Source organism: Balaenoptera musculus, chromosome 15 (genome assembly GCF_009873245.2).
Source record: "Balaenoptera musculus isolate JJ_BM4_2016_0621 chromosome 15, mBalMus1.pri.v3, whole genome shotgun sequence".
NCBI classification, from domain to species: domain Eukaryota; kingdom Metazoa; phylum Chordata; class Mammalia; order Artiodactyla; family Balaenopteridae; genus Balaenoptera; species Balaenoptera musculus.
This window is the reverse complement of record NC_045799.1, coordinates 26,084,935-26,106,193: the sequence shown is the minus strand read 5'-3', so window position 1 is coordinate 26,106,193 and position 21,259 is coordinate 26,084,935. Positions and strand designations below refer to the sequence as shown.

Below are 21,259 nucleotides of genomic sequence, written 5' to 3'. Positions count from 1 at the left end.
TCCCTGTAGTTCTGCCATCACCTACTGTGCACACCTGTATGTACACACACAAACACATATGCATACCCCGAATGTCAGGAAACAGTCCACTATATACACATATACATACACGTACAGACCCACAGACACACTCAGTATACTAAGCCCACTTAAACATATTGTACACAAAACTCCCCACACCTGCACTCATGTAAACAGGCATGTGACACCATAAACTAAGATGGCAACACGTCCATTTCATGTGCACACCCACACACACACACTTTCCTCTGATGCCAGTAATTATGACCTAGTACACGTGTGTATGCATGACTACGCACACACAACCACACACACATATAAGGACGCATATACCCCTCAGACGCTCATGTATAGACAAACCCATTCAGGGGCACACACAGTTCCTTGGGCCCCGTATAGCCAAGGCGGAGGCTGGAGTTTGTAACGCGGAAAGAGCAGATGGGCTCAGCCCTCTGTGAGTGGGATGTGCATTTGGAGAGAGGCTGAGTGTTAAGTAGCAGCACTGGGTCCTCCACACCCTCTCGTCTGCCGCCCTTTGAGTTCGGGTTCCACGTCTGATGAGGGCGAAGTACGTGACCAGGAACAGGGCTCAGTCGGTTGGGGCTCAGGTAGCCTCCTGCGCCTCCTAGAAGAGCTGGGTTTCCGCGTGGAGGCGCAGGTGCAGAGGTCAGTCATCCCCCTGGCTTTGGGCATCCCTTTCCTCCTGGGCCTGGCCCAGGGGCGAAGAGGGGACCTCCCGGGGGCAGACTTCCTTCTAGAGATCTGTTGATCTTTGAGGCCCCGAAGCTGCCCGGCCCCAGGGTCTTGCAGTGGTTGGCAGCGGGCTTGCTACGTGGACGTGGCAGCCCCCCCCGCACACATGGGATCACACACTTTGGCAAAGGCCATGTTTGCAGGGAAAACACTTGCAACCACAAGCAAACCTGCCCCTCCCTGGATACCCCCCAGTGGGCCCTGTGTACCGGGGAGCCTCATAAAGCAGTTTCCGCACCTGCCCCGGGCCGCGGAGGGCTTGGCTGGGACTGAGAATCCACCTACCCCGGGAACTGCCTGAGGTAGGAACGGAGATGGGGCTGGCACTCCTCCAGGGAGGAGCCTTGACTTTTCCATCTGTTCAGTGGGGATGCTACTTCCAAAAGCCTTCTGCAGAAGGGTGCATCCCTGGTCTTGCTGTGGGACACTGGGCAAGTGCCGCCTCACTGGGCCTTAGTTACCCATCTGAGCAGTGGCCCCCCGGTCCCGCCTGACTCCCTCTCCCCAAGTCCACCCAGCTGGGCTGGGTCGGGAGGGGCCGGGGGCCATGTGAGAGGCCTACACTTAGGACATACCTCACTTGGCACAGGGTGAGATGAGGATGGGAACCACCCTGGGTCCTCCTCTGGCTGGGTTCGGACAACTGGGCACCAGGCTGGGTTGGATTCCTGGCATCAGACGACACAGGCCTGGGCCTTGGGGTGCTGGGCCTGGGCTCCCTCCTTGGGACAGGAAGCTGCCCTCAGTCTCCACATCTGGGAGTCTCTCCATCCTCCTTTGGCACAACTTGGGTCCTGCACGCACTGGGTCCTAGTTTGCTGTGTGGCCCTAGGCAAGGCCATGTCTTCTCTGGGCCTTGGGGGCCATTTCCAGACCAGATGTCCCCGTGGTTCCTGATGAAGCAGGCTGGGAAGGGGATTCTTCCCCATGCAGAGATGCAAAACCTGATGTGTGGCGGGTCGTGAGCAGGGCTGGGATCACCACTCACGGCTTGTGACGTCCTGGCTGGGGTAGGTTTAAGCCACCCAGGGTGGGACAGCTCTGGACAAGTTCCCTGATGCTTGTCCCCACCCCAGCGCACAGATCCTGGGGGGCAGGGGCCAGGGCCGCCATGGCTCGGGCACGCGGGCTGGGCCTGCTGTTGGCGTTGCTGTTGCCCATGGTCGGTGCCTCCAGGCCGGACACCGTGGTCAGACTCAACAAGGAAGTGCTGAGCTACGGTAAGAGACGTGCCGCCAGGCTGTCCTGCGTGTGTCTCTGCATGAGCATGTGCTTGTGAGCCCATGTCTGTGCGTGTGTGTACAATCCTAAGTGTACGCGTGCATCGATGAGCTCAAAGCCCCACAGGGACCTGGAGTTTCTCTCTTCTGCCGCTGCGTCCCTGGCCCCCAGACAGTGCTGCTCAACAAGTATTTATTAATGAATAAATAAATGAATGCGTGATTGGGAGTTACATGCCATGCCCGGTGTGCACATGTGCTCCCGTGCCCAAGTGATGTGAGGATGGGTCGGTGTGAGGGGCTCCTTTTGCTTGTGTGCATCTGGTATGAGTTTGAAAATCCATGGAGATGTGCCCACGTGTGTTGGGGAGGGTGCCTAACCGCTGGCCTGTGTGCAAGGGCCACAGTGCAGGCCTGAACATGTGTACCGCTGTGGCTGTGCACCCTGGGTGTATGTATGCCTGGGGGCCTGCATGCGCATGCGTGCTGGGGAGAGGCACATCTAGCGCTGCTGGGCTCACAGTGAGAACCAGCCCCTCTCTGGGCCCTTTTTGGGCGAGGCCTGTGTCCTATGTCTCTGTTCCCTCCTTCCAAGTCCTGTCCAGTCCTAGGGCAGAGGGCAAAATGAGGACATCTAGGCCCAGGAAGGGACAAAAGCTGCCCACCAGCTGTCCCCGGGGAGGCTTTTGGGATCCCACCAACGCTGGGTCAGCGGTGAGAGATCAGAAGCTCTTTTTCCCAAGGCCAGACCAAACTCAGATAACAATGTGAGAAACTCAGGTCAGACAGTGGAGGGGACTTTCAGGGGTCCCAGGCCACGAAGCAGCGAGGCAGTGGCTCAAGGAAGCTGCAGGGTCCCCATGGGGCACACACAGCCTTCCGGAACCTTGCATCCGGGCACATGGGCAGACAGTGAAAGGAGTCAGTGATCCGTGTTAGAGTGGCACATGGATGACTGCAGGCAGGGAAGGAGGCCTGCTGCCCTCCCCTGGGTCCCTCCCTCTGCTGTGCTGTGTGAGCCTCCTTTGTCCCCAGACAGCCCTCCCGGGTGCACCTGCCTGTTTGTTCTCAGCGGAAACAAACTGCCGAGAACACACTGCACACACCTCTTCCATGGCCAGGCTCGTGGCTCTTTACTCCCGTCCCATCCCGCAAGCCCCAGGGTTCAAGCCCGTGTCAGGGGAGCACTGTGGATGGAGTCCAGAGGCCTGGGTGTGAATCTCAGCTCAGCCGCAGACGGTCAGGCAGGAGAGGGGCCTCGGGAGCATGGAGACCACCACCTTTATGCTCTAGGGTCTGTGGAAACTGAGGCCCAGAGGGGCACAGGGACTCCCCAGGTCCCACGGCGAGTCTGAGGGAAGTTCGGGCCTCTGGGCTCCTCCTTTGATGCTCCCTTCCTGCACCACAACCTCTCATTTTAATTCTGCTCGTGTTTAATTGTTTAGTTAGCGCCTCTGTCAGCCCAGCAGCCCAGGTACGGGAGGAAGTCCAGGGCCTTGAGGGCCGGGGGCCTTGGCCCAGATCTGACTTCTCCTGGCCAGGGTGCTCAGCGCTCGGAAAACTGGGCCTAATATTGTACTGATGTCATAGAATTTTGAGGAAAACTAAAGCCCTCAGAACAGTGCCTGGCACAGAAGAGCACTGTAGAAGTGCTAGCCATTATTACGACAAAAAACAAAATAGCCATGGGAGCTAACATTTCCTGTGAACTGAGTCAGTCTTTACAAGGACCCCATGTGACAGACACCATTCTAGTCATTGCAGATGAATAGGGGGGGACATGAGGCACAGGGCAGCCACACAGAGAGTGAGTGGCAGAGCTGGGGTTTGCACCCAGAATCTGAGGGACTCCAGAGCCCTCAGCCTCCAGGTGAGGCGGTCCCCACCCTATCCCCGCAGGACGGGGAAATGCTCCTTCTGCCTGGGGGCTTGTGGCGGCTCCTGGGGAGGCGGGGTCTGATCAGATCCTTGCAAAAGGGCACAGGGTGTTACTATTTTCGAGGAGAGGGTAGACACGTAGGATTTGGAGAGGCAGAAGTGAGAGAGGCGGAAAGGCACGTCTGGAGGGGCCTGGTGGGGTCGTGCACCCAAGGTGGGCACATGGGGAGCCAAGTGGCCCCCCATGCGCCCGTGGACAAGACCACCCCTTCCAATCTCTGAGTTCTCTCTGCCCAAGGTGTGGGGCGGATGGTGGGCAGTGTGATCTCTCTCGGTGGCTCCTGAGGACAGCCTGACCTCACCCTGCTCTGGCCCCTCAGTGGCTGAAGCCGGGAAAGCCCCTCTCCAGCGCGCCCTGCAGGTCACTGTTCCGCATTTCCAGGACTGGAGTGGAGGGGTGTTCCAGCCCACCAGGTGAGTGCTTCCCTCCCCAGGTTAGATACTCCCACCTGCCGGCTGAATGGAGGATTTACGAGATGGGACCAGGCATGGGGACCTGGTGCCTCTTAATTAGTAGATTTCTACACCCAGGGGCCAAGACTGTGGCTCCTGGGTCCCCAGGGCTGGCAAGACCCTTGGCTACTTCCTCCAAAAGCCAGACACTGAATCTGGGCACAGATCTGAGCCTAATTTACCCCTACAGCCCCCTGTAATGCAGAGAGGCTCAAAGGCAGAGGTAGGTGGGGGCACCTCAAACTCAGACACTTTTAGGGGCTGGGCTAATTGCGGGAACGCAGACTCATTATAGCCAGGACTCTGGATTTCCAAGAGAATCCATATATACATATGTGTGTGTGTGTGTATATATTATATATGTATAAGAACTCATATATGTATATATGAATATATATGTTCTTATAAAAAGCCATATGTATGTTTTGACTCTTGCTAGCAATAATTTTATTTCTTCATCATTGTGATCATCATCATCAACAACAAACATGCAGTTTCTTCCTTCTTCAGACGTAGCATTGTAAAATGGGTGCTACAATCTGCCTGTGGTACAAAGTTTATAAATGCAACACACCGATACAAAGTTGAAGCCATTAAAAAGAGCTTAATAACTTCTTGGAGATAATTAAATCTGATCCGGGGTGTTGATGGACTCTGTGAAGAGATTTAGAAACAACAGACAAACTGAAACATTTAGTAAACGATTTATTACTTGGGAAGGAGTGAAAGCAGAACTTTTCATGTGCTGCTGAGGGGTTTTCTCAGTTGCTCCAAGCTGGCTTTCTTTCTGCTATGATCTTTAAATAGTGCAAAGCATCGAGAGCTGCATCACTCTGTGCATTGTCATAGGAGATCCCAGAACCATACCTGTATATTTAAAATCTATCAAGTTTTGAATGATGGCAACTAATTAAAAATCATTTAAAACTTTCAAACACTGGGTAGGTGAAAAGACAGCTAGCGTGGAAGCCCCCAGTTTGAGACCTTAGGGTAGGGCTGGGCTGCCGCTCATGGTGTGGCTGATAATGTGGTGGCTGGGAACGTCAGTACCCAACAACTGAGGATCCCTAAATGATTTGCAGTCTGGCCACACAGAGGACATCATGTGGTTGTTTGAAAACAGCTCCAAGAGTCCTTGTTTGTAGATGTGGGAACACATCCAGAATGGTTGTCCAGTGAAAAGAAGCAGGTTCTAGGTCAGCCTGTGTCCTAAGGAGAGTCATGGAAAGATGTCACCCAAGTGCTAACAGTGAGAGTGTTTTGACGTGACTTTTAAAATTTATACCACTTTCTAGTGCTCCCCACAACTAACTACTGTGCAGGAAAAAAAAATGGCTTTCATTTAGGAAAAAAAAAAGAAATCTTAGGTTAGCTGGAGAGCGCTTAGCAGTCAGAACAAGCAGCTTTGAAGGGAGTGAGTTTCCCATTGCTGGAGGGCTACAGGCCAAAGCTGTTGACTAGAGGGAATTTCTGCCTTCTGTAGATGCCAGAGTCTTTCTTTCCCTACCTTCCCAGCTTTCCAGACCCCTGTCAGAAACTAAAATCCCTCCAAGACCTGAGTAATCATCTCACCCAATTCATGCCCAATGCTGGGGTCCTCTCTGCATCTTTTCCCTACTGGTTGGTTGGCTAACCTTGGCTTGCATGCCCTCTGTGATGGAGAACTCACTACTTCTTCCTCATCCCTTAGTTCTAGTTGTCAGAATGTCCTTTATAAACACCATCCGTGTGGATGGGCTCAGAGCACCCACCCAAGAGTTGATTCTGTGGTTTAAAGGGGACCACCCTGTCACTTTGATTCCTACCCTGCAGGATTCAGATTCTGAATGTCCATGTGCCCCACCTTCAGCTGAAATTTATTGCTGGCTTTGGAATACACTTGTTGGCAGCCACCAATTTTACTTTCAAGATCTTTCGGTGAGTGAACCTCCTTGTTGGGAGCGGGAGAATTTTCAAGAACTCTCCGAGGGCAGAGTGAGAGGAGGGCGTTTAGCAACTTCCAGGATCCGAACTCAGACCTTCTGACTCTCTGTCCAGCACCCTCTCTCCAGTGTCTTCTCTCCCAGCCTCCAGTGGGGAGGGAGACAGTGAGAGAATTTCTGAGAGTCCAGACCCTACTCAACAGCTATGCAACTGGGCAGAATCATTACACTTCTCTGACCCTCAGTTTCCTCCTCTGTAAAAACAAAACAAAACGAAATGAAACTTTGCAGCATGGCTATGAAGGTTGCAGTGAATGGATTCATTACTGTGATTTAAATTACATTACCCTTTCACAGTGCAAGGCACATAGTAGATGCTCAATAAAATATTAGAATTATTTCTGTGCATCAGTCACTTTATATGCATTTAATTTTCAAACTTGGAGCTGGGCATTCTTATGTTAACTCCTCTGAGCTGACACTGCCATTTTATGAGGGCTCACTGGGGGCCAGGCTCCAAGCAGGATGTTTTCACATGATTGTCTCCTAGAAAACTCAGCACAGCAGCCCTGTGAGATAGGTACCACCAATCTTGTGTCCATTTTACAGAAGAAGAAACTGAGGCTCAGCATGGGGAATGACTGGCCCAGGGTGTCGCAGTAAGAGGGTACAGGGAGCCAGAGTTCACGGTCAGCTGCTGCAATGTCTGTGACCCTGAGTGGAGTTTGGGAGAGCATCCGGCCTGCTCCAGGTGGGGCCATCTCATGTTGAGTGCAGGCCCTGCCTGTGTTAAATGGTCAGCAGGCTCTTGCTGGCGGGGAGGGCGGTGGTTGTGGGGTCTTGCATCAGTCAATGTGGGCTTGCTGGGCCATAGTGCCACTGTGGCTCAGGACTGGTGTCCCTGCAGTGTCCCAGAGCCCCTGCATCTGATGCTACCCATGGCACTGCTGGCCGACACCCGTGTGAGCCAGGGCTCCATCGGGACCCCCGTGGTCAGCGTCTCCAGCTGCTTCTCTCTCTTCGACAAAGCCATCGTGCTTGACGGCCATAACAGGTGGGTGCCTGTTGGGGGCTGGGCTGCAGGATCCCAGACACCGAGGCCGTGGTGTCATTTCTTGAACTTTCTACTTCATCCAGTCACCAAAACAGACCTGAGCACCGCCCCCACCCGCCCCCACCTGCCCCCACAGTATCACACCTATTTTTTGGCTGAGCACACTGAGGCTCAGAAAGGGGGAGGAAGTTGCCTGAGGTCACACAGTGAGTTTGTGGCCAGAGCCCGTGTCCCTACTACTGCCCTGCACCACATGACAGTGCACACTGGCCATTAACATACTATATGGGGAGGGAGTCTGGGCTGGCAGCCGCTGTTAGGGACCTCAGAGGGCTGCCCCTCCCCGCAGAGATGAGGAGTCTGAGGCCCACGGTGGGGTTGGGACCCGCCAGGTTCTCCCCGTGAGTCAGGTGGCTGCTCCTGTTGGCATCTAAAACTGACAGCCGCTCTACCTCCAGAGCACCTGCTGTGTGCTGGGTGTGCTCTGGGCCCTTTCTGTGCATCACCTCACAGTAGTCCTACCAGGTAGGTGGAAGCATTTCCCTCATTTTACAGGAGAGCAAACAGAGGCCTAGAGTGGTTAAGTGACTTGCCTAAGGTCACACGGCTGGCAAACGGGTTCAAACCCTGGCAGCCTGGCAAACCCAACCGCTGTGAATTCCTCTGCATTAGGTCTACACCTTCCCGCCCGTGGATGGGGGCTCACTGTGAGGTGGTTGAGTATTTTAGAGACTTAAGAGGGTGTGACATTTACACAAAGACTGGACTTCTTCCTCAGAGAAGGCTTGGGTGTAAATCTATTCCCACTGGGGCCGCATGAGCAGCCCGTGTAACTCACAACACCCCACGACCCCTCATGGTCCTCATGGGCAGGGGCTGCTCGTGGTTCATTGATGGGGAGATGGAGCCCAGAGTTTGATGCTGTTGAGAACATAGATGCCATCCTCCCACCTCCCCAAGAGGCCATTCAGTGAGGCTGGGAAGTGGCTAAGGTCAGCATTTTAGGAGACCAAGGAACCGTGATTGCCAATGGATCCGCACAGAGAAACACTGACTCAGACCCACCTCTCAATGAGGAAGGGACTTTAGTAGGTGCGTCGCAGAGAAATGGGGCCCACACAGGAAGCAGACCCAGGCCCTCAGCCCCACCCCCGCCTCACTGGGCACAGTGGCCATGAGGCCAGCTGGCCAAGGACGTGGCTGTGTCCGGCTTTTGCAACACCCTCTGTCTCCCTCAAGCCTGGCCTCATTCTCACATCTCGGCCACTTCCGAACCTTGAGACCAATGACCCCCTTCTTGGCAGCTCAGTTCTTCCTCTGTGGGGACAGTCGTGCCTGTACTGTGCCTGGCACGTGGCAGGGTGTGGAGTGGGAATCACTGGCCCCCGGCCGAGGGGATAGTCTTTTCTCTGGGACCTGTGGTTTTGTGGAGAGACAGGCCCCAACGTGCCCACCTGGAGCTCAGGGGCCCTTCTGGTCTCTTCTTCAGCACAGCCCCTGCGTTGCTGGCCCCGCTGCAGAATCACATCAAAGCTGTGCTGCAGAACAAGGTAAAGGACCTCCAGCCAGACCCCGCGGAAGGCGGGCGTCGCTACCTCCAGGCGTGGCTAATGAACCGGGGATCACAGGCACGGGGGAGGTGGGGTGCTAGTGCTTTTCTTTTTTCTTCAGTAGAAGGCCCTTCATGGGGCTCCCCCAATTTCCCCATGAGGGCAGGGAAGAGGCTGGGGCAATGGTCCCGTGCAATGACATGGGGACCCAAGCAGGGCGTGTGTGTGGGGCTGCAGGGGAGGGGGGCTCATCTTCTCGGACCAGCCCCAGGGCCGAGCTGGAGCGTGGGGTGGGGACGGTGCTTTCGGGGCTGCGTGGCTTGTGAAAAGAGAACACAATGCGAGCGGGCGAGGGCCTGGGCACCAGAGCCAGATGTGACCTGGCTTCCAATCCTGGTCCCCTCCTTCCCAGCTGTGAACCTTGGACAAGTCACCTAGCCTCCCTCTGCCCCTCCTTCCACATCTGTCAGGCAGAGAGAGTGAATGTCCCTAGTCCCTGGCGGGCTGGCTGTGGAGGCTGAGTGCATTACCGTCTGTGGAGACTTTACAACAGTCTGGGGAGAGTGAGTGCTGCTGTTACCATTGCTATTTTAGCTCCTGCCATTGTCTGTGGGTGGTTGACTTGGTGAGCGATGGTGGCCCTGGGGCCAGGGTCCCACTGTCCCAGGGGAGCCAACTCTCCCTCCCTGCCCCTTCCCACCCCACTCCCACCTCTTTTAAGGGGCAGGAGTGGAGACCAAGTCAACCCACTGTTCGCCATCCCACACGCCCAAGAGGCAGGCCTCAGCGTCCCCATACTGCAGATGAGAACACTGAGGCTGGAGGGCTGAAGGCAGTACAGCCTGACCCGGCCCTCTCCTCTGACTCCTGGCTTCGCCTGGCTCAGCCTCACCTGTTCTGGCCTGGACCAGCTGTGGCCGCCCCCGGCCTTGCAGTTTCCCCTCTGTCTCACCTCTGTCACACTGACCCCAGCTTCATCCACTTCTCTGGTGGCCCACTGGCCCCGCAGGACTCCAGTCCCCTGCCCTGGCTGGCTGACCACTGCCTGCCCCCACTGCACGTGGCACCCTTCCACCTGCTGGCCTCTGGGCCCCAATGCAGCAGGCTACCGGCCTCAGTCCCCTGGGCCTAGCTGTGGCCACCTCTGCTGTGTCCCACAGCCCCTGCCCTTTCCTCAGCGCCCGCAGGCCCCAGCTTCCCCTCTGAATCCCCAGGGCCCAGAGGAGGTGCTGGAAGATGCCCACTGGCTGGTGGAGGAAGGAAGGGCTCCTTGGTGGCTGGGTTGGGAGAGCTTCTAGACAGGGCTCTAGACCCTCCTAGCCTCACCCCCTCCCACCCTGACTGCCACCCTATCCTGGCCGCCTCTGTCTTTCTGCAGCTGTGCCTGAGAATCTCCAACCTGGTGCAGGGCTTCAATGTCCACCTGGGCACTTTAATTGGTAAGACTGGGAGCCCAGGGGGAGGGCCTGGGGCCTCTGAGATCCTCTGGGGCCCCCATGACCCTTCAAAGACCCCAGCTTTGCATCAGGGTCCACCATTGGGAGGTCAATCATAGGATGACTGAACCATTATTGATGGAATATGGGACTCTCCAAATTCTAGAACAAGTCTTTGAATGTTTAGTGTGTGTGTGTGTGTGTGTGTGTGTGTGTGTGTGTGTGTGTGTGTGTTGGTGGGGGGTACATCTCAGTTTCCAATTGCTTCCTCCTCTGCCTGGAGATTCAGGGACCCCATCCTCCCCTGGTTTAGCTGCCACATCTCCCACATTCTTTGCTGGACTCTCTTCCTGCCCCCCACAGTCAGGGCTCAGGCCCTTATATTCCTCCTCCTCCTGGACATCTCCTCCTGGAGGTCCCACAGGCTCCTCTGACTCAGCACATCCTCGACAGAACTCAAGCTCTTCTGCTCCCAAGTGCCCATGCGCCTGTTTCCCACCTCAGGGGCCACGCAACACCCCGCAGGGGCCCAGAGCCAAGGCTCCCCCCCCTCTGCACTTTCCATCAGCCTTGTTCCACGCCTGATTTTTCCAGGGATCCTCGTTATCCAGGGAGCGCTAGGAGTGTACCAGGACAAGGCCACTGTCAGACTAGTCCCCCCAGAAGCAGACCCTGAGATGCAGATTTTAGTGCAAGTGGTTCAAATGGGGTTGGTCCTAGGGAGCACTGGTTAGGGAGGGGGCTGTGAGTCAGGGAGGGAAGGGCGCCGCTGGGGGCAGCTGGGGCTCACTCCCACGGGGGTCCCACCGGGGACTGAGTTGAACATGCCGAATGTGATCCTACCTGAGGGGCAGGAGCCGGGGTCTGTATCCACCAACTCCCATCAGTCACTGGTCACCTCCCCACTGCCCGCACACCTTCCTCCACCGCTGCTGACAGAGTCCCAGGGGCTCCCAGCCCTACACATAGTCTGCTTAGAACTATGCATCCTAAACAAGGCTTGGGCAGGTCCTCAACTTACAATATGGAACTAAAAGCTACAAAAGTAGGTCAGCTTCATCTTTTTAGGGGTATTTATCACTATTGAAGGACGACACTGGCAATTACCCACCCATACCCAGACTGATCAAAGAATGCATCCTCTGTTGATTGGGGGGTAATATTTTCTCAGTGAGCCCCGAGCATAATCCAGGGCGTCCTCTGGTTTTTCACAAACCTGTTTTGAAGCTGCTGCTGTTTGAAGTGCACCTTCTTCTACCCGATGGCTTTGCCTGGGATTCTGGTGTTTCTTCTGTGTTACTGTCATTGACTTTGTGAAATCCAGAGCCGCAGACTGTTGGCAGCTGCACTTGGCAATCCGTTGGCTCTGCCTTTGAGTCAGGGGTTTGCATCTAACTCTCATACAGCCCAGGACAGGCGTGCAGGAATGGAGGGTGTGGGGACAGGTGTGCGGGGCGACATGTTGATGTTAAGCCAGGAGGGATGTCTGGCAGTGTCCACATTTATCCTTGGTGGCTTCTTTAGTGAATATTTTCATATCAAGGTAGCTTTGGCTTTCTTGTGCAAACTTCTAACCATAGTCCTATGAGGTGGCATCATTATCCCCAATTTATAGGTGGGAAATCAGAGGCTCTGAGTCTAAAATCCTCAGCATGGTGCCAGAGCCCCCCATGAATCAGCTCACCTGGGTTTGCTCATCCTCCTCACCGGTCCACCTACTGCTCTGTCCACACTTCCCAGCCCGGCTCAAAGTCTGGGGAACATTGCTTGACTTGCCCCACTCCCCTCACTGCCCCAACCCCAATATTACCTTAATAGGAGGTACCGAGAGGCCACGGAAAATGGACTTGACATCAAAGGACATGGGTGTGAATTCTGGCCTTGTTTCTCACTTGCTGTGTGACCTTAGGGAATTCACTCCATCTCTCTGAGTTTAATCATTCCATCCAAAAATAGGAATCAAAATTTCTACTTTTCCCATGTGTTGCTACAAGACAGCACAGGTTACGTACCTGGTGTTCAATAAACTCAATAAATGTTAGTCTCTCCCTTCTCCCTCAGAGGGGTTGTCTCTGTCAAGATGCCTTGTAATTGGGTTCATACCAAAGACCAGCTCTTGCCCTTGTCTTTGAGGAATTTTAAAAAATCTACTAAAAGAAACCTAAGTGTCCAGCCCTAGGGGACTGTTTACATGAGTCATGTACACATGGAACGTGGAGTGACAGGAACCATTGAAAAGCGTAGTTTAAAGGGGCATTTGATCACTTAGCCATATGCCTGGCAAAATACAATATTAGAAGAGCTTTACTCTAGCCTTATTAGTTCCATTTTACAGATGCAGAAACTGAGGCAGTCTACCATGAGAACTTCTGCTTTTAAGTAAGCTATCATACCACTCTGTCAAGAAAACAAGGACACAAAACTATATATAGCTTTGCTCCAGTTTGAGAGAGAGAGAGAAAGTTTATTTCTGTAAAAGAAAATACTGAAAAAGAAATAAATTTAAGATTCTGAGTTATATTTTTTCCATATTTTAAGAATTTTCTATATGTCCACAAAAAATATGTATTATTATTTTACAATTTTTAATGTTTTTATTCATTTAAAAACATATAATATTTTTGGTAATGTCCAATACTATGAGTTTTGACAAATAAATGCATATGGTCATCACAATGTTCATTGCAGCTCTATTTACAATAGCCAGGACATGGAAACAACCTAAGTGTCCATCGACAGATGAATGGATAAAGAAGATGTGGCATATATATACAATGGAATATTACTCAGCCATAAAAAGAAACGAAATTGAGTTATTTGTAGTGAGGTGGATGACCTAGAGTCTGTCATACAGAGTGAAGTAGGTCAGAAACAGAAAAACAAATATCGTATGCTAACATTTATATATGGAATCTAAAAAAAAAAAAATGGTTCTGAAGAACCTAGGGGCAGGACAGGAATAAAGAGGCAGACGTAAAGAATGGACTTGAGGACATGGGGAAGGGGAAGGGGAAGCTGAGACGAAGTGAGAGAGTGGCATGGACATATATACACTACCAAATGTAAAATAGATAGCTAGTGGGAAGCAGCCGCATAGCACAGGGAGATCAGCTCCGTGCTTTGTGACCACCTAGAGGGGTGGGATAGGGAGGGTGGGAGGGAGACGCAAGAGGGAGGAGATATGGGGATATATGTTTATGTATAGCTGATTCATTTTGTTATACAGCAGAAACTAACACACCATTGTAAAGCAATTATACTCCAATAAAGATGTTAAAAAAAAAAAACAATAACAAAAAAACCATGCATATGGTCGTGTAACCACCACCACACTTGAAATAGAGGACATTCCACCAGCCCCCAATATCTCTTTGTGCTGCTCCTCTCCTCCCACCTTCATCTTTGACACCACTGATCTGTAGAAATGGAGTCATACTATCAATATATTGCTTTTACCATCATAAATTTCCAAAATATTAGAGAAAATAAAATGAAATCCAGAAGAGACAGTAGAAAATCAGACAGAAATCTGAATGCACACACACACACACACACACACACATACACACACACACAGAGGTACACTTAAACCTTGGTTATCCAGAGTCTTTGGGGGAGGAGCTCTTGCTAAGAGGGCTTTCCTGACAGTGAGGTTGAGGCTTCCCCTGCCACGCTGTCTAGTCGTGTCCAGAGATGTCGTTCCCACAAGTGACTCACCCTTTGCAAATGTCCCAATCAGAATATTCTGAGCCTTTGGGGAACTACCCTTATAGGAACTGAGTCCTCAGCTCGCCTCCCTGGGGGCCTCTCCGAGGATCTGTGGCGGGCGGGCACTGCTGTGCTCCTGCGCTGAATGGCCCCAACGGGTGTGCTTTCTGAGTCCTTGTAGGAGAGGTGTGTTTAAGTGGAGAGAGAGTAGCTTTGGAATCAGACGGACCAGGTATACAATCGGGGCATGACTGAACTCACCAAACTGTGTGTGTGTGTGTGTGTGTGTGTGAAGGGTTCCTAACCCTACAGCGGTCTGGACCTTGATAAATGTGAGCTCCCTTCTTTTTCTCTGGTTCTTTCTTGCCTTTTGCAGGGGGTATTTGTGCCTGAAGTGACACTTCTCCTTCCTTCTAATTTGGGATCTCTAGCCTTCCACTGATTGGGAAAGCAGAAACCAAAGCGGTTAGAATTGTATCTCAGCTAACAGTCAACAGCTTGTGAGTGGCTGCATCTTGGGTGTGCATTTTGCTCCTTAAATTTGCTTACTCGCAGGGCCTTTTCCTGCCTCTTTTCTTGGCCTGGGTCTGGCATTGGTGGATAATGCTAAGAATGCCATCTTTTGTTCTTTACTCTGGTTTCATTTAGGCCCCAGCCCTATTGGTCCAGAGTCCCAGGTTCACTACTCCATGATCGACACACCCACCATCACCAATGACTACATTTCCTTGAATATCAACGTAAGTGCCTCCTTGTCAGCCCAGAGCTGGGGGCTTGTTGCCTCTGGAGTCCTTAGTGTTCTGGAAGATTCCTAAAGGAGCAGGGGAGTTGAGGGGAGAGGAGCTGGGACAGCCTTCCAGGTGGGAGCATGGCACGTAGGCAAAGGTGTGAGGCTGACAACACGCGGCATCTTGGGTTGGGCGGCATCTCACAGCCCAGGATCTGCCATGGAGCTGCCTGCCTATTGAGGCCCCACTGCTGTTCTCCCCCTTCTCACCCCCAACCCCATAGGCTGTTCTCTTCCTCCTGAGCAGACCCATCGTCCTGCCTGTGGATACCACCCCCTTCGTGCTGCCACAGCACGTGGGCACCAGGGGTGCCATGGCAACCGTGGGCCTCTCCCAGGACCTGTTTGACTCTGCCATCCTGCTGCTGCAGAAGGCTGGTGCGCTCAACCTGGACATCACAGGGCAGCTGGTGAGAGCTGGTCCTGCTGCCCAGGGCACGTGGGGTACACGTGCCCGGTGGCCCAGCCTGGGGAGACCGTGCTGAGGCCAGATCATGGGTGGGTGGGGCAGCTGGAGTTTTGGGGCCACAGGGTGGCTGTTGGAAGGGTTAGACGGGGTTGGTGGGGAGGCAAGAGGTGGCCTAGCTTGGGGAGTGGCTGCCCTAAAACCTGTCATGTGTCGGGGGCTGATTTCAGAAGTCAGATTACAACCTGCTGAACACGTCCATGCTGGGCCAGCTCATCCCCGAGGTTGGTGATGTTTCTGGTCATTCCAGGGGCTGAGACCCGGGATTCGGGTGGGAGGCTCTCTGGGCTGTGGGGTCTTTGCTGGCTCATGTCTGCTCCACGTGGGGTCCAGCACCTACCTTTCCATCTGCACCTCCTCCGTCTCGGGGAGGCCCCTCCTTCTGCCCAGATGTCACGCCATTTTCTCCCCTCTGTGCAGTGCACAAGTGGTACCCTCTGCCTGCGCTGTCTTTTCTGCTTCCTTTCCCTGATCCATCTTCAAGTCCAAGCTCAGGGATTACCTCCTAGGGCAGGACTAAACCCCTCATCTGGTCCAGGAGCCTCCTTGCGCTCTCACGCCCCTGAGCTGCCCTCCCTCCTGGCACAGATCACACAGGTTGTGCCTGTCTTCATGTGACCACCCGTCAGACTGGGTGTCCCTGAGGGCAGGGGCCGGGGGTGGACCCACCTCTGTGGCCCCGGCACTTACAGCACAACGGTGGCTTGATCAGTGTCTGAGGAATGACGAACAAAGAGCCCACCCAGCCTTTGCCCCCAGGTGCCCTCCTCCCTCTCTCCCCCTCTGCTCCCCAGGTGGGTCGTCAGTTCCCTGAGCCCATGCCCCTGGTGCTCAAGGTGCGGCTGGGTGCCACACCCACAGTCACACTCCAGACCAACAACGCCACACTGCGGCTGCAGCCCTTCGTGGAGGTCCTGGCCCCGGCGTCCAACTCGGCTTTCCAGTCCCTCTTCTCCCTCGATGTGGTGGGTGAGGTGGGCTGCGTGGGGCTGGCCAGGGGGTGGGCGACTCTCAAGGAGACCTCACTTCCTCCTGCACTCTCCTCACTTGCTCTGTTCTAGCCACACTGGGCTCCTTGCTGTTGCTTCCATGTGCTAGGACATTCCTGCCTCAGGACCTTTGCATGTGCCGTACCCTGTGGCTAGGGCACTCTTCCCCTGGCTCTTGGCATGGCTGGCTTCTCCTCATCTTTCAGGTCTCAGATTAAATGTTGCAGCCTTCCTCCGGGCAGCCTTCCGGGACCACCCTGAGAAAGATGGCCCCCATCTCTCCAAACACCCCTCTGCCCTCATGGCACCCACCACTCTCTGAAAGGATCCTGTCTGATTACTTTGGTTGCTGTTCACCTCCTCCAGTGGCCTGTGCTCCACAAACACCTGAATGAATAGGGCGGTGGGTGGGAGACTGGGGTAGCTGGTGGCCAGCTGAGAGCTCCCACGTGGCTCTGTGCCCTTTGACCCTCTTCTCCCCACGTGTCCAGGTAGTGAACCTGAGCCTCCAGCTCTCCGTGTCCAAGGTGAGGCTTCGGGGGACCACATCTGTGCTGGGGTAAGTGAGGCCTCCTGGACCCAGCAGCCTCAGTGTGTTCCTCTGTGCAATGTGCCTGCAATCACCCATCACAGTGTCAGTCAGAGGAGCTTGGGGTGCAGCAGGCGTGGTACACGGGTGGCGGGCACTAGGCCCCATTCTTAACCCCTCTGCTTCCCTTTCAGGAATGTCCAGCTCACTGTGGCCTCCTCCAACGTGGGCTTCATTGACGTGAGTATGGGGCTGGGGTCTCCAGAGACCCCCTCACTGGGTGGGGCAGGCCGTGAGCCCGGGGAGAGGCAGCATGAGCGTGTGTGCTCACACGCATGTGTGCTCTGATCAGGCTTCCTCCCCGGGCGCTTCGGGACAGTGGTCAGGTGGCAGCCCCTCCATCGGACAGTCAGTCTGTCCCAGGCTGTCTGTCTGCTGGGCAGCCGGTCAGTGAGCCTCAGATCCTCAGTGGGGTCAGTCAGCTGTCCTGTCACTCTGCCTGGGTGTCGATGGCTCGCCAGCCCTGCCCTCAGCCCAAGAATCACTGAGGCCAATAGCAAGTGATCTGTAGAAGCCAGTGTCAGACAGTGTCGGCCACCCTTTCAGTCACATGATGTGCCTGGGCCACCAGCCACCGTGCATTCCTTTGTCGGGTGGCCCATCAGTCTGTCCATGGTCAGTTGATCTGTCTGTTGGTCGGCGCCAACAGGGCAGCCGGTCTACCTGCTGGTCACGCAGTGACCGTCAGTCAGTCAGCAGTTCCCAGGGGCCTGATGCTGACCCGACCCCGGGGGTAGTTGAGCGCTGCTTGAAGCCTGGACAGGGGTGACCTGTCCTCCTCCCTCCCCCGTGCCTCTGTCATCTGTCGGTCTGTCTGTGTGTTCATGTGTCTCTCCTGGCCCCTCGCTGGGGCGGGCCTGTGGTCCCCATCTCCCTGGCTCCGTGGCTGCAGACGGACCATGTGCAGCCACTCATGGGCGCTGTGTTTGAGAAGCCCCTGCTGGACCACCTCAATGGTGAGCTCTGCCCTCTGCCCCAGTGTGGCCCCTCTGTTCCCCTCCTGCCCCCCACGCCTGCTCCAGGCTTGGTCTCGGCCCCTTCCCGCCTCCTAGGCCTGGAAGCTAAGAGGGTGGCCTTGGGATTCCAGCTGCCTCTGCGTGCATCTTGGCTCAGCTGTTTAGCAGCTGTGTGGTCTTACCTAAGTTCTGTTCCCTCCCTGAGCCTCAGTTTTCCCTTCTATAAAGTGGATATAATAATAACAGCTCCCACCTCCTGCGTATCTTTGGAACTCGGTGTCATGATGCACACGAGGACTTCAGCACGTGGCCACCTCCAGGTGATACTTCGTTACCGCCTCCAGGCGGAACTTGATTTCTCCTTTCCCTCGTACAGCTCTCTTGGGCATGGGGGTTGCACTCCCCCACGTGGTCAACCTCCAGTACGTCACCCCTGAGATCTTTGTCTACGAGGTGAGAGCCTTTGGGTGTGACCAGAGGGGACTCCTCCATCTTTGGAGGGAGGCTGGGCTCGGGGAGGCGGGGGCGTCACCTCTCTCCCTCCCTCCCTGCTAGTGCACTCAGTGGGGTCCAGGGTCAGCCAGGCCTGGGAGTGCCCCCTGCCCAGACCACGCCATGAATCATCGGCTGCAATGAGATGGAAAATTCCAGATGTCAAGAGACATTGGAGCAGGGGTTTCACCCACCCTTCAGTCCTCATCAAAATCACACCAGGCCACATTCGGAGGATTTGGACCTTCAGTGGTCCCATGACTCTGTGCCCTGGGATAGGCACGGCCCCTGTGGTGTCTGGGGGAGGATGAGAGAGGGGGTTCTTCCAGCGTTGTACACAAACCTCCACAGGCCGGATGGTGGGAGAGGGATCCTGACTCTTCTAAAATGGATTTCCCTGGATCAGGAATTGTGGGCCCAAGGTGAAATTCAATCGCCACTGCCTGCGTGAGATCCTACTTCTTTCTGTTTCACCTGAGATATAAAAGGAGAATATTCTTCCTAATTCATTCAGTAAGACATGCACGGGACAGAAAGCTTAAGCAAGGTCCTTCAAGCCCAACATCTGTGTCATTCACACCCCCTGAGTGGGACTGGCTGATGTCTTTCAGGGAGGATGCCCTCATTGCCTAAGAACAGTGGTCCCAAGGCGACTGGGTGATCTACCCCGCTAAGCAGTGACAATCAGCACGTGTTGGAGCAGGGCTTTTAGTGGAAATTTCCCCAAGACTTCCCTGATCAGGCACGGTCGGTGGCTGACCCACCTTGGCACTCCCAAATCCAGCCACCTGGGACCCATGTCAAAGGTCCCTAGACCAGCACTGCCTGATAGAACTTCCTGCAAGGATGGAAATCTGTAATGTCCAAGGCAGCAGCTACTATCAGCCACTGGGCACATGTGACTATTGCGCACTTGAAATGTGTCAGTGCAACTGAGGAGGTGAATTCTAAATTTTACTTAATTTACTTAATGTAAATGTACAGTAGTCCCCCCTTATCTTCAGGGGATACGTTCCAAGATCCCCAATGGATGCCTGAAGCTGCAAATAGATAGTACCAAACCTGTATATATTGAATACTGTGTTTTTCCTATACTGAGGTGCAGGTAGTGTGTACAGCGTAGATCCGTTGGACAAAGGGATGACTCACATCCAGGGTGGGACAGAGCAAAATGGCAAGGGATTTCATCATGCTACTCAGAACAGCATGAAATTTAAAACCGATGAACTGTTTATTTCTAGAATTTTCCATTTAATATTTTCGGACCATAGTTAAACTTGGGTAAATGAAACCGTGGATAAGAGGAAGAAACTGGAATTAGCCAGATGCTAATAGCTACCATATTGGACCATGTATGAGCTACACAAGTGCAGGCACTGGGTCTGGTTTTTCCTCTGCTGGGTCCCCAACACCTGGCACAAGGCTTGGCTCATAGTAGAGGATCAATGAAGATTTGTTGAATGAATGAATGAATGAATGAATGAGAGAGATCAGCAGGCCCCCAGGAAGTTTCTGCAGTGCAGTGTAGAGAGCAGGGGACATATGGGGGGAAGTGCCCGGCTCTGCTGGGAAGACTTCGACTTGGAGAAGATACTCAGTGGTCTGAACTCTGGGTCATAAAACAGAGATGAGCCTGACCACGCAGGAAGCACAAATCAAGCTCCAGCCGCACACTGAGGGCTCTGCCCGTGTCATCTGGCTGCATCCTTATAGTAGCCTCGCGAAGCGGATGCTGTTACCACCCCCAAGTGACAGCAGGAAACTGAGGCCCAGAGAGGCAAACGACTGTCCTCGGGACACACACAGCAAGAGTGGCAGAGCATGAACTTAGAGCCAGGCTGATGGGGTGGCTGGGGGTCCTACGGTCCTCGTGTGGCCTCTGACCTGGCCCGTGGTTGTCTTTGTCCTTCAGGGCTACATCGTGGTGTCCAGTAGACTCTTGTACCAGCGCTGATGTGGGACCACTCGGAGAGCTGCTCTGGGGACCCTTTTGCCTCAAGCCGCTTGGGAAACTGAGGCAAAGCCACACTTAGTCATCGCCAGCAAGCTGGATGGCCCAGTCAGGCTGCTTAATCCCACTCCTCCGCCCCTCCTTCCCCAGCCCCCTCCTTCCTTCATCCCCTCCTTGGAAGGAGCAGATAGCTCCTCCAGGCTGTAGAGACCTGTCTCCTCTTGCATTAAACATCTTCTCTTGAGCTGCAACTTCCAGCCAGACCTGGCAAACTCTTTGCATATCGGAGGCCAGTTCCCTACATGCAGGCCCTGGTCCTGTCTGTCCCTGGAGCCCCCAAAGCTGCCTGGGAGAGGAAGAGGACGTGACCACGTCTCTGCTCACCGTATCTGTTGACAACACCACCTCCTAGCCCAGGGGAGCAATGCAGACGACCTGGAAGTTACGAATGCCATGGTGGCACTTTAGGCATTGTGCCCTCACCTGGTGGCATTTCCCCTCTACAGTGTCACGTCCCATCCTGTTCCTAGAACCTCATAATAGCCCTGGGAGTCAGGCAGGCCGAGTGTGCAGCTCCATCTCACAGATGCAGAGATTAAGGCCCAGCAAGGAGAGGAATGTGCCCGGAGTCTCAGAGCTGGGTGACAGCAGATCCCCAGGACTGCGACCTTCCTAGAATCCAGGCATAAGATGTCCAGTCCCCTCTTCCATCACCAGCACCCACACCTGGGGTTTGTCCTTGGGTCACGAGCCTCAGGTGACGGGAGCTCACTGCCTTCTCAGGCAGCTTCTCCATCTTGGTTTACCCCGATCACAGGCGAACTTTTGTTCAAAGGAGGCAGGATCTGCCTCTTGGGCCTGTGGCCTCACTGAACATGTCTAATTCCTTTTCCCTCTGAAACCTCTTCAAACCCAGCGAGTCACACGTGACAAGATGGCCTAGGGAAGACAGAGGGGCACAAACCCTGGCAGGA

General features: G+C 54.2%; 1 protein-coding gene across 1 annotated transcript; it reads left to right on the top strand.

Annotated features, from left to right (window-relative positions):
- The first annotated feature begins 939 nt into the window (after window positions 1–939).
- BPIFB2 (BPI fold containing family B member 2) lies at window positions 940–20,536 on the top strand. Its single transcript, XM_036826311.1, has 16 exons — window positions 940–1,076; window positions 1,851–1,994; window positions 4,253–4,346; window positions 6,198–6,302; window positions 7,215–7,361; window positions 8,851–8,911; window positions 10,290–10,350; window positions 14,704–14,795; window positions 15,067–15,252; window positions 15,479–15,532; window positions 16,103–16,273; window positions 16,789–16,856; window positions 17,021–17,066; window positions 17,779–17,842; window positions 18,219–18,295; window positions 20,247–20,536. Exons 2-16 carry the CDS (start codon window positions 1,886–1,888, stop codon window positions 20,286–20,288), a joined length of 1,377 nt encoding a protein of 458 aa, XP_036682206.1. The 5' UTR covers window positions 940–1,076; window positions 1,851–1,885; the 3' UTR covers window positions 20,289–20,536.
- The last annotated feature ends 723 nt before the right edge of the window (window positions 20,537–21,259 follow it).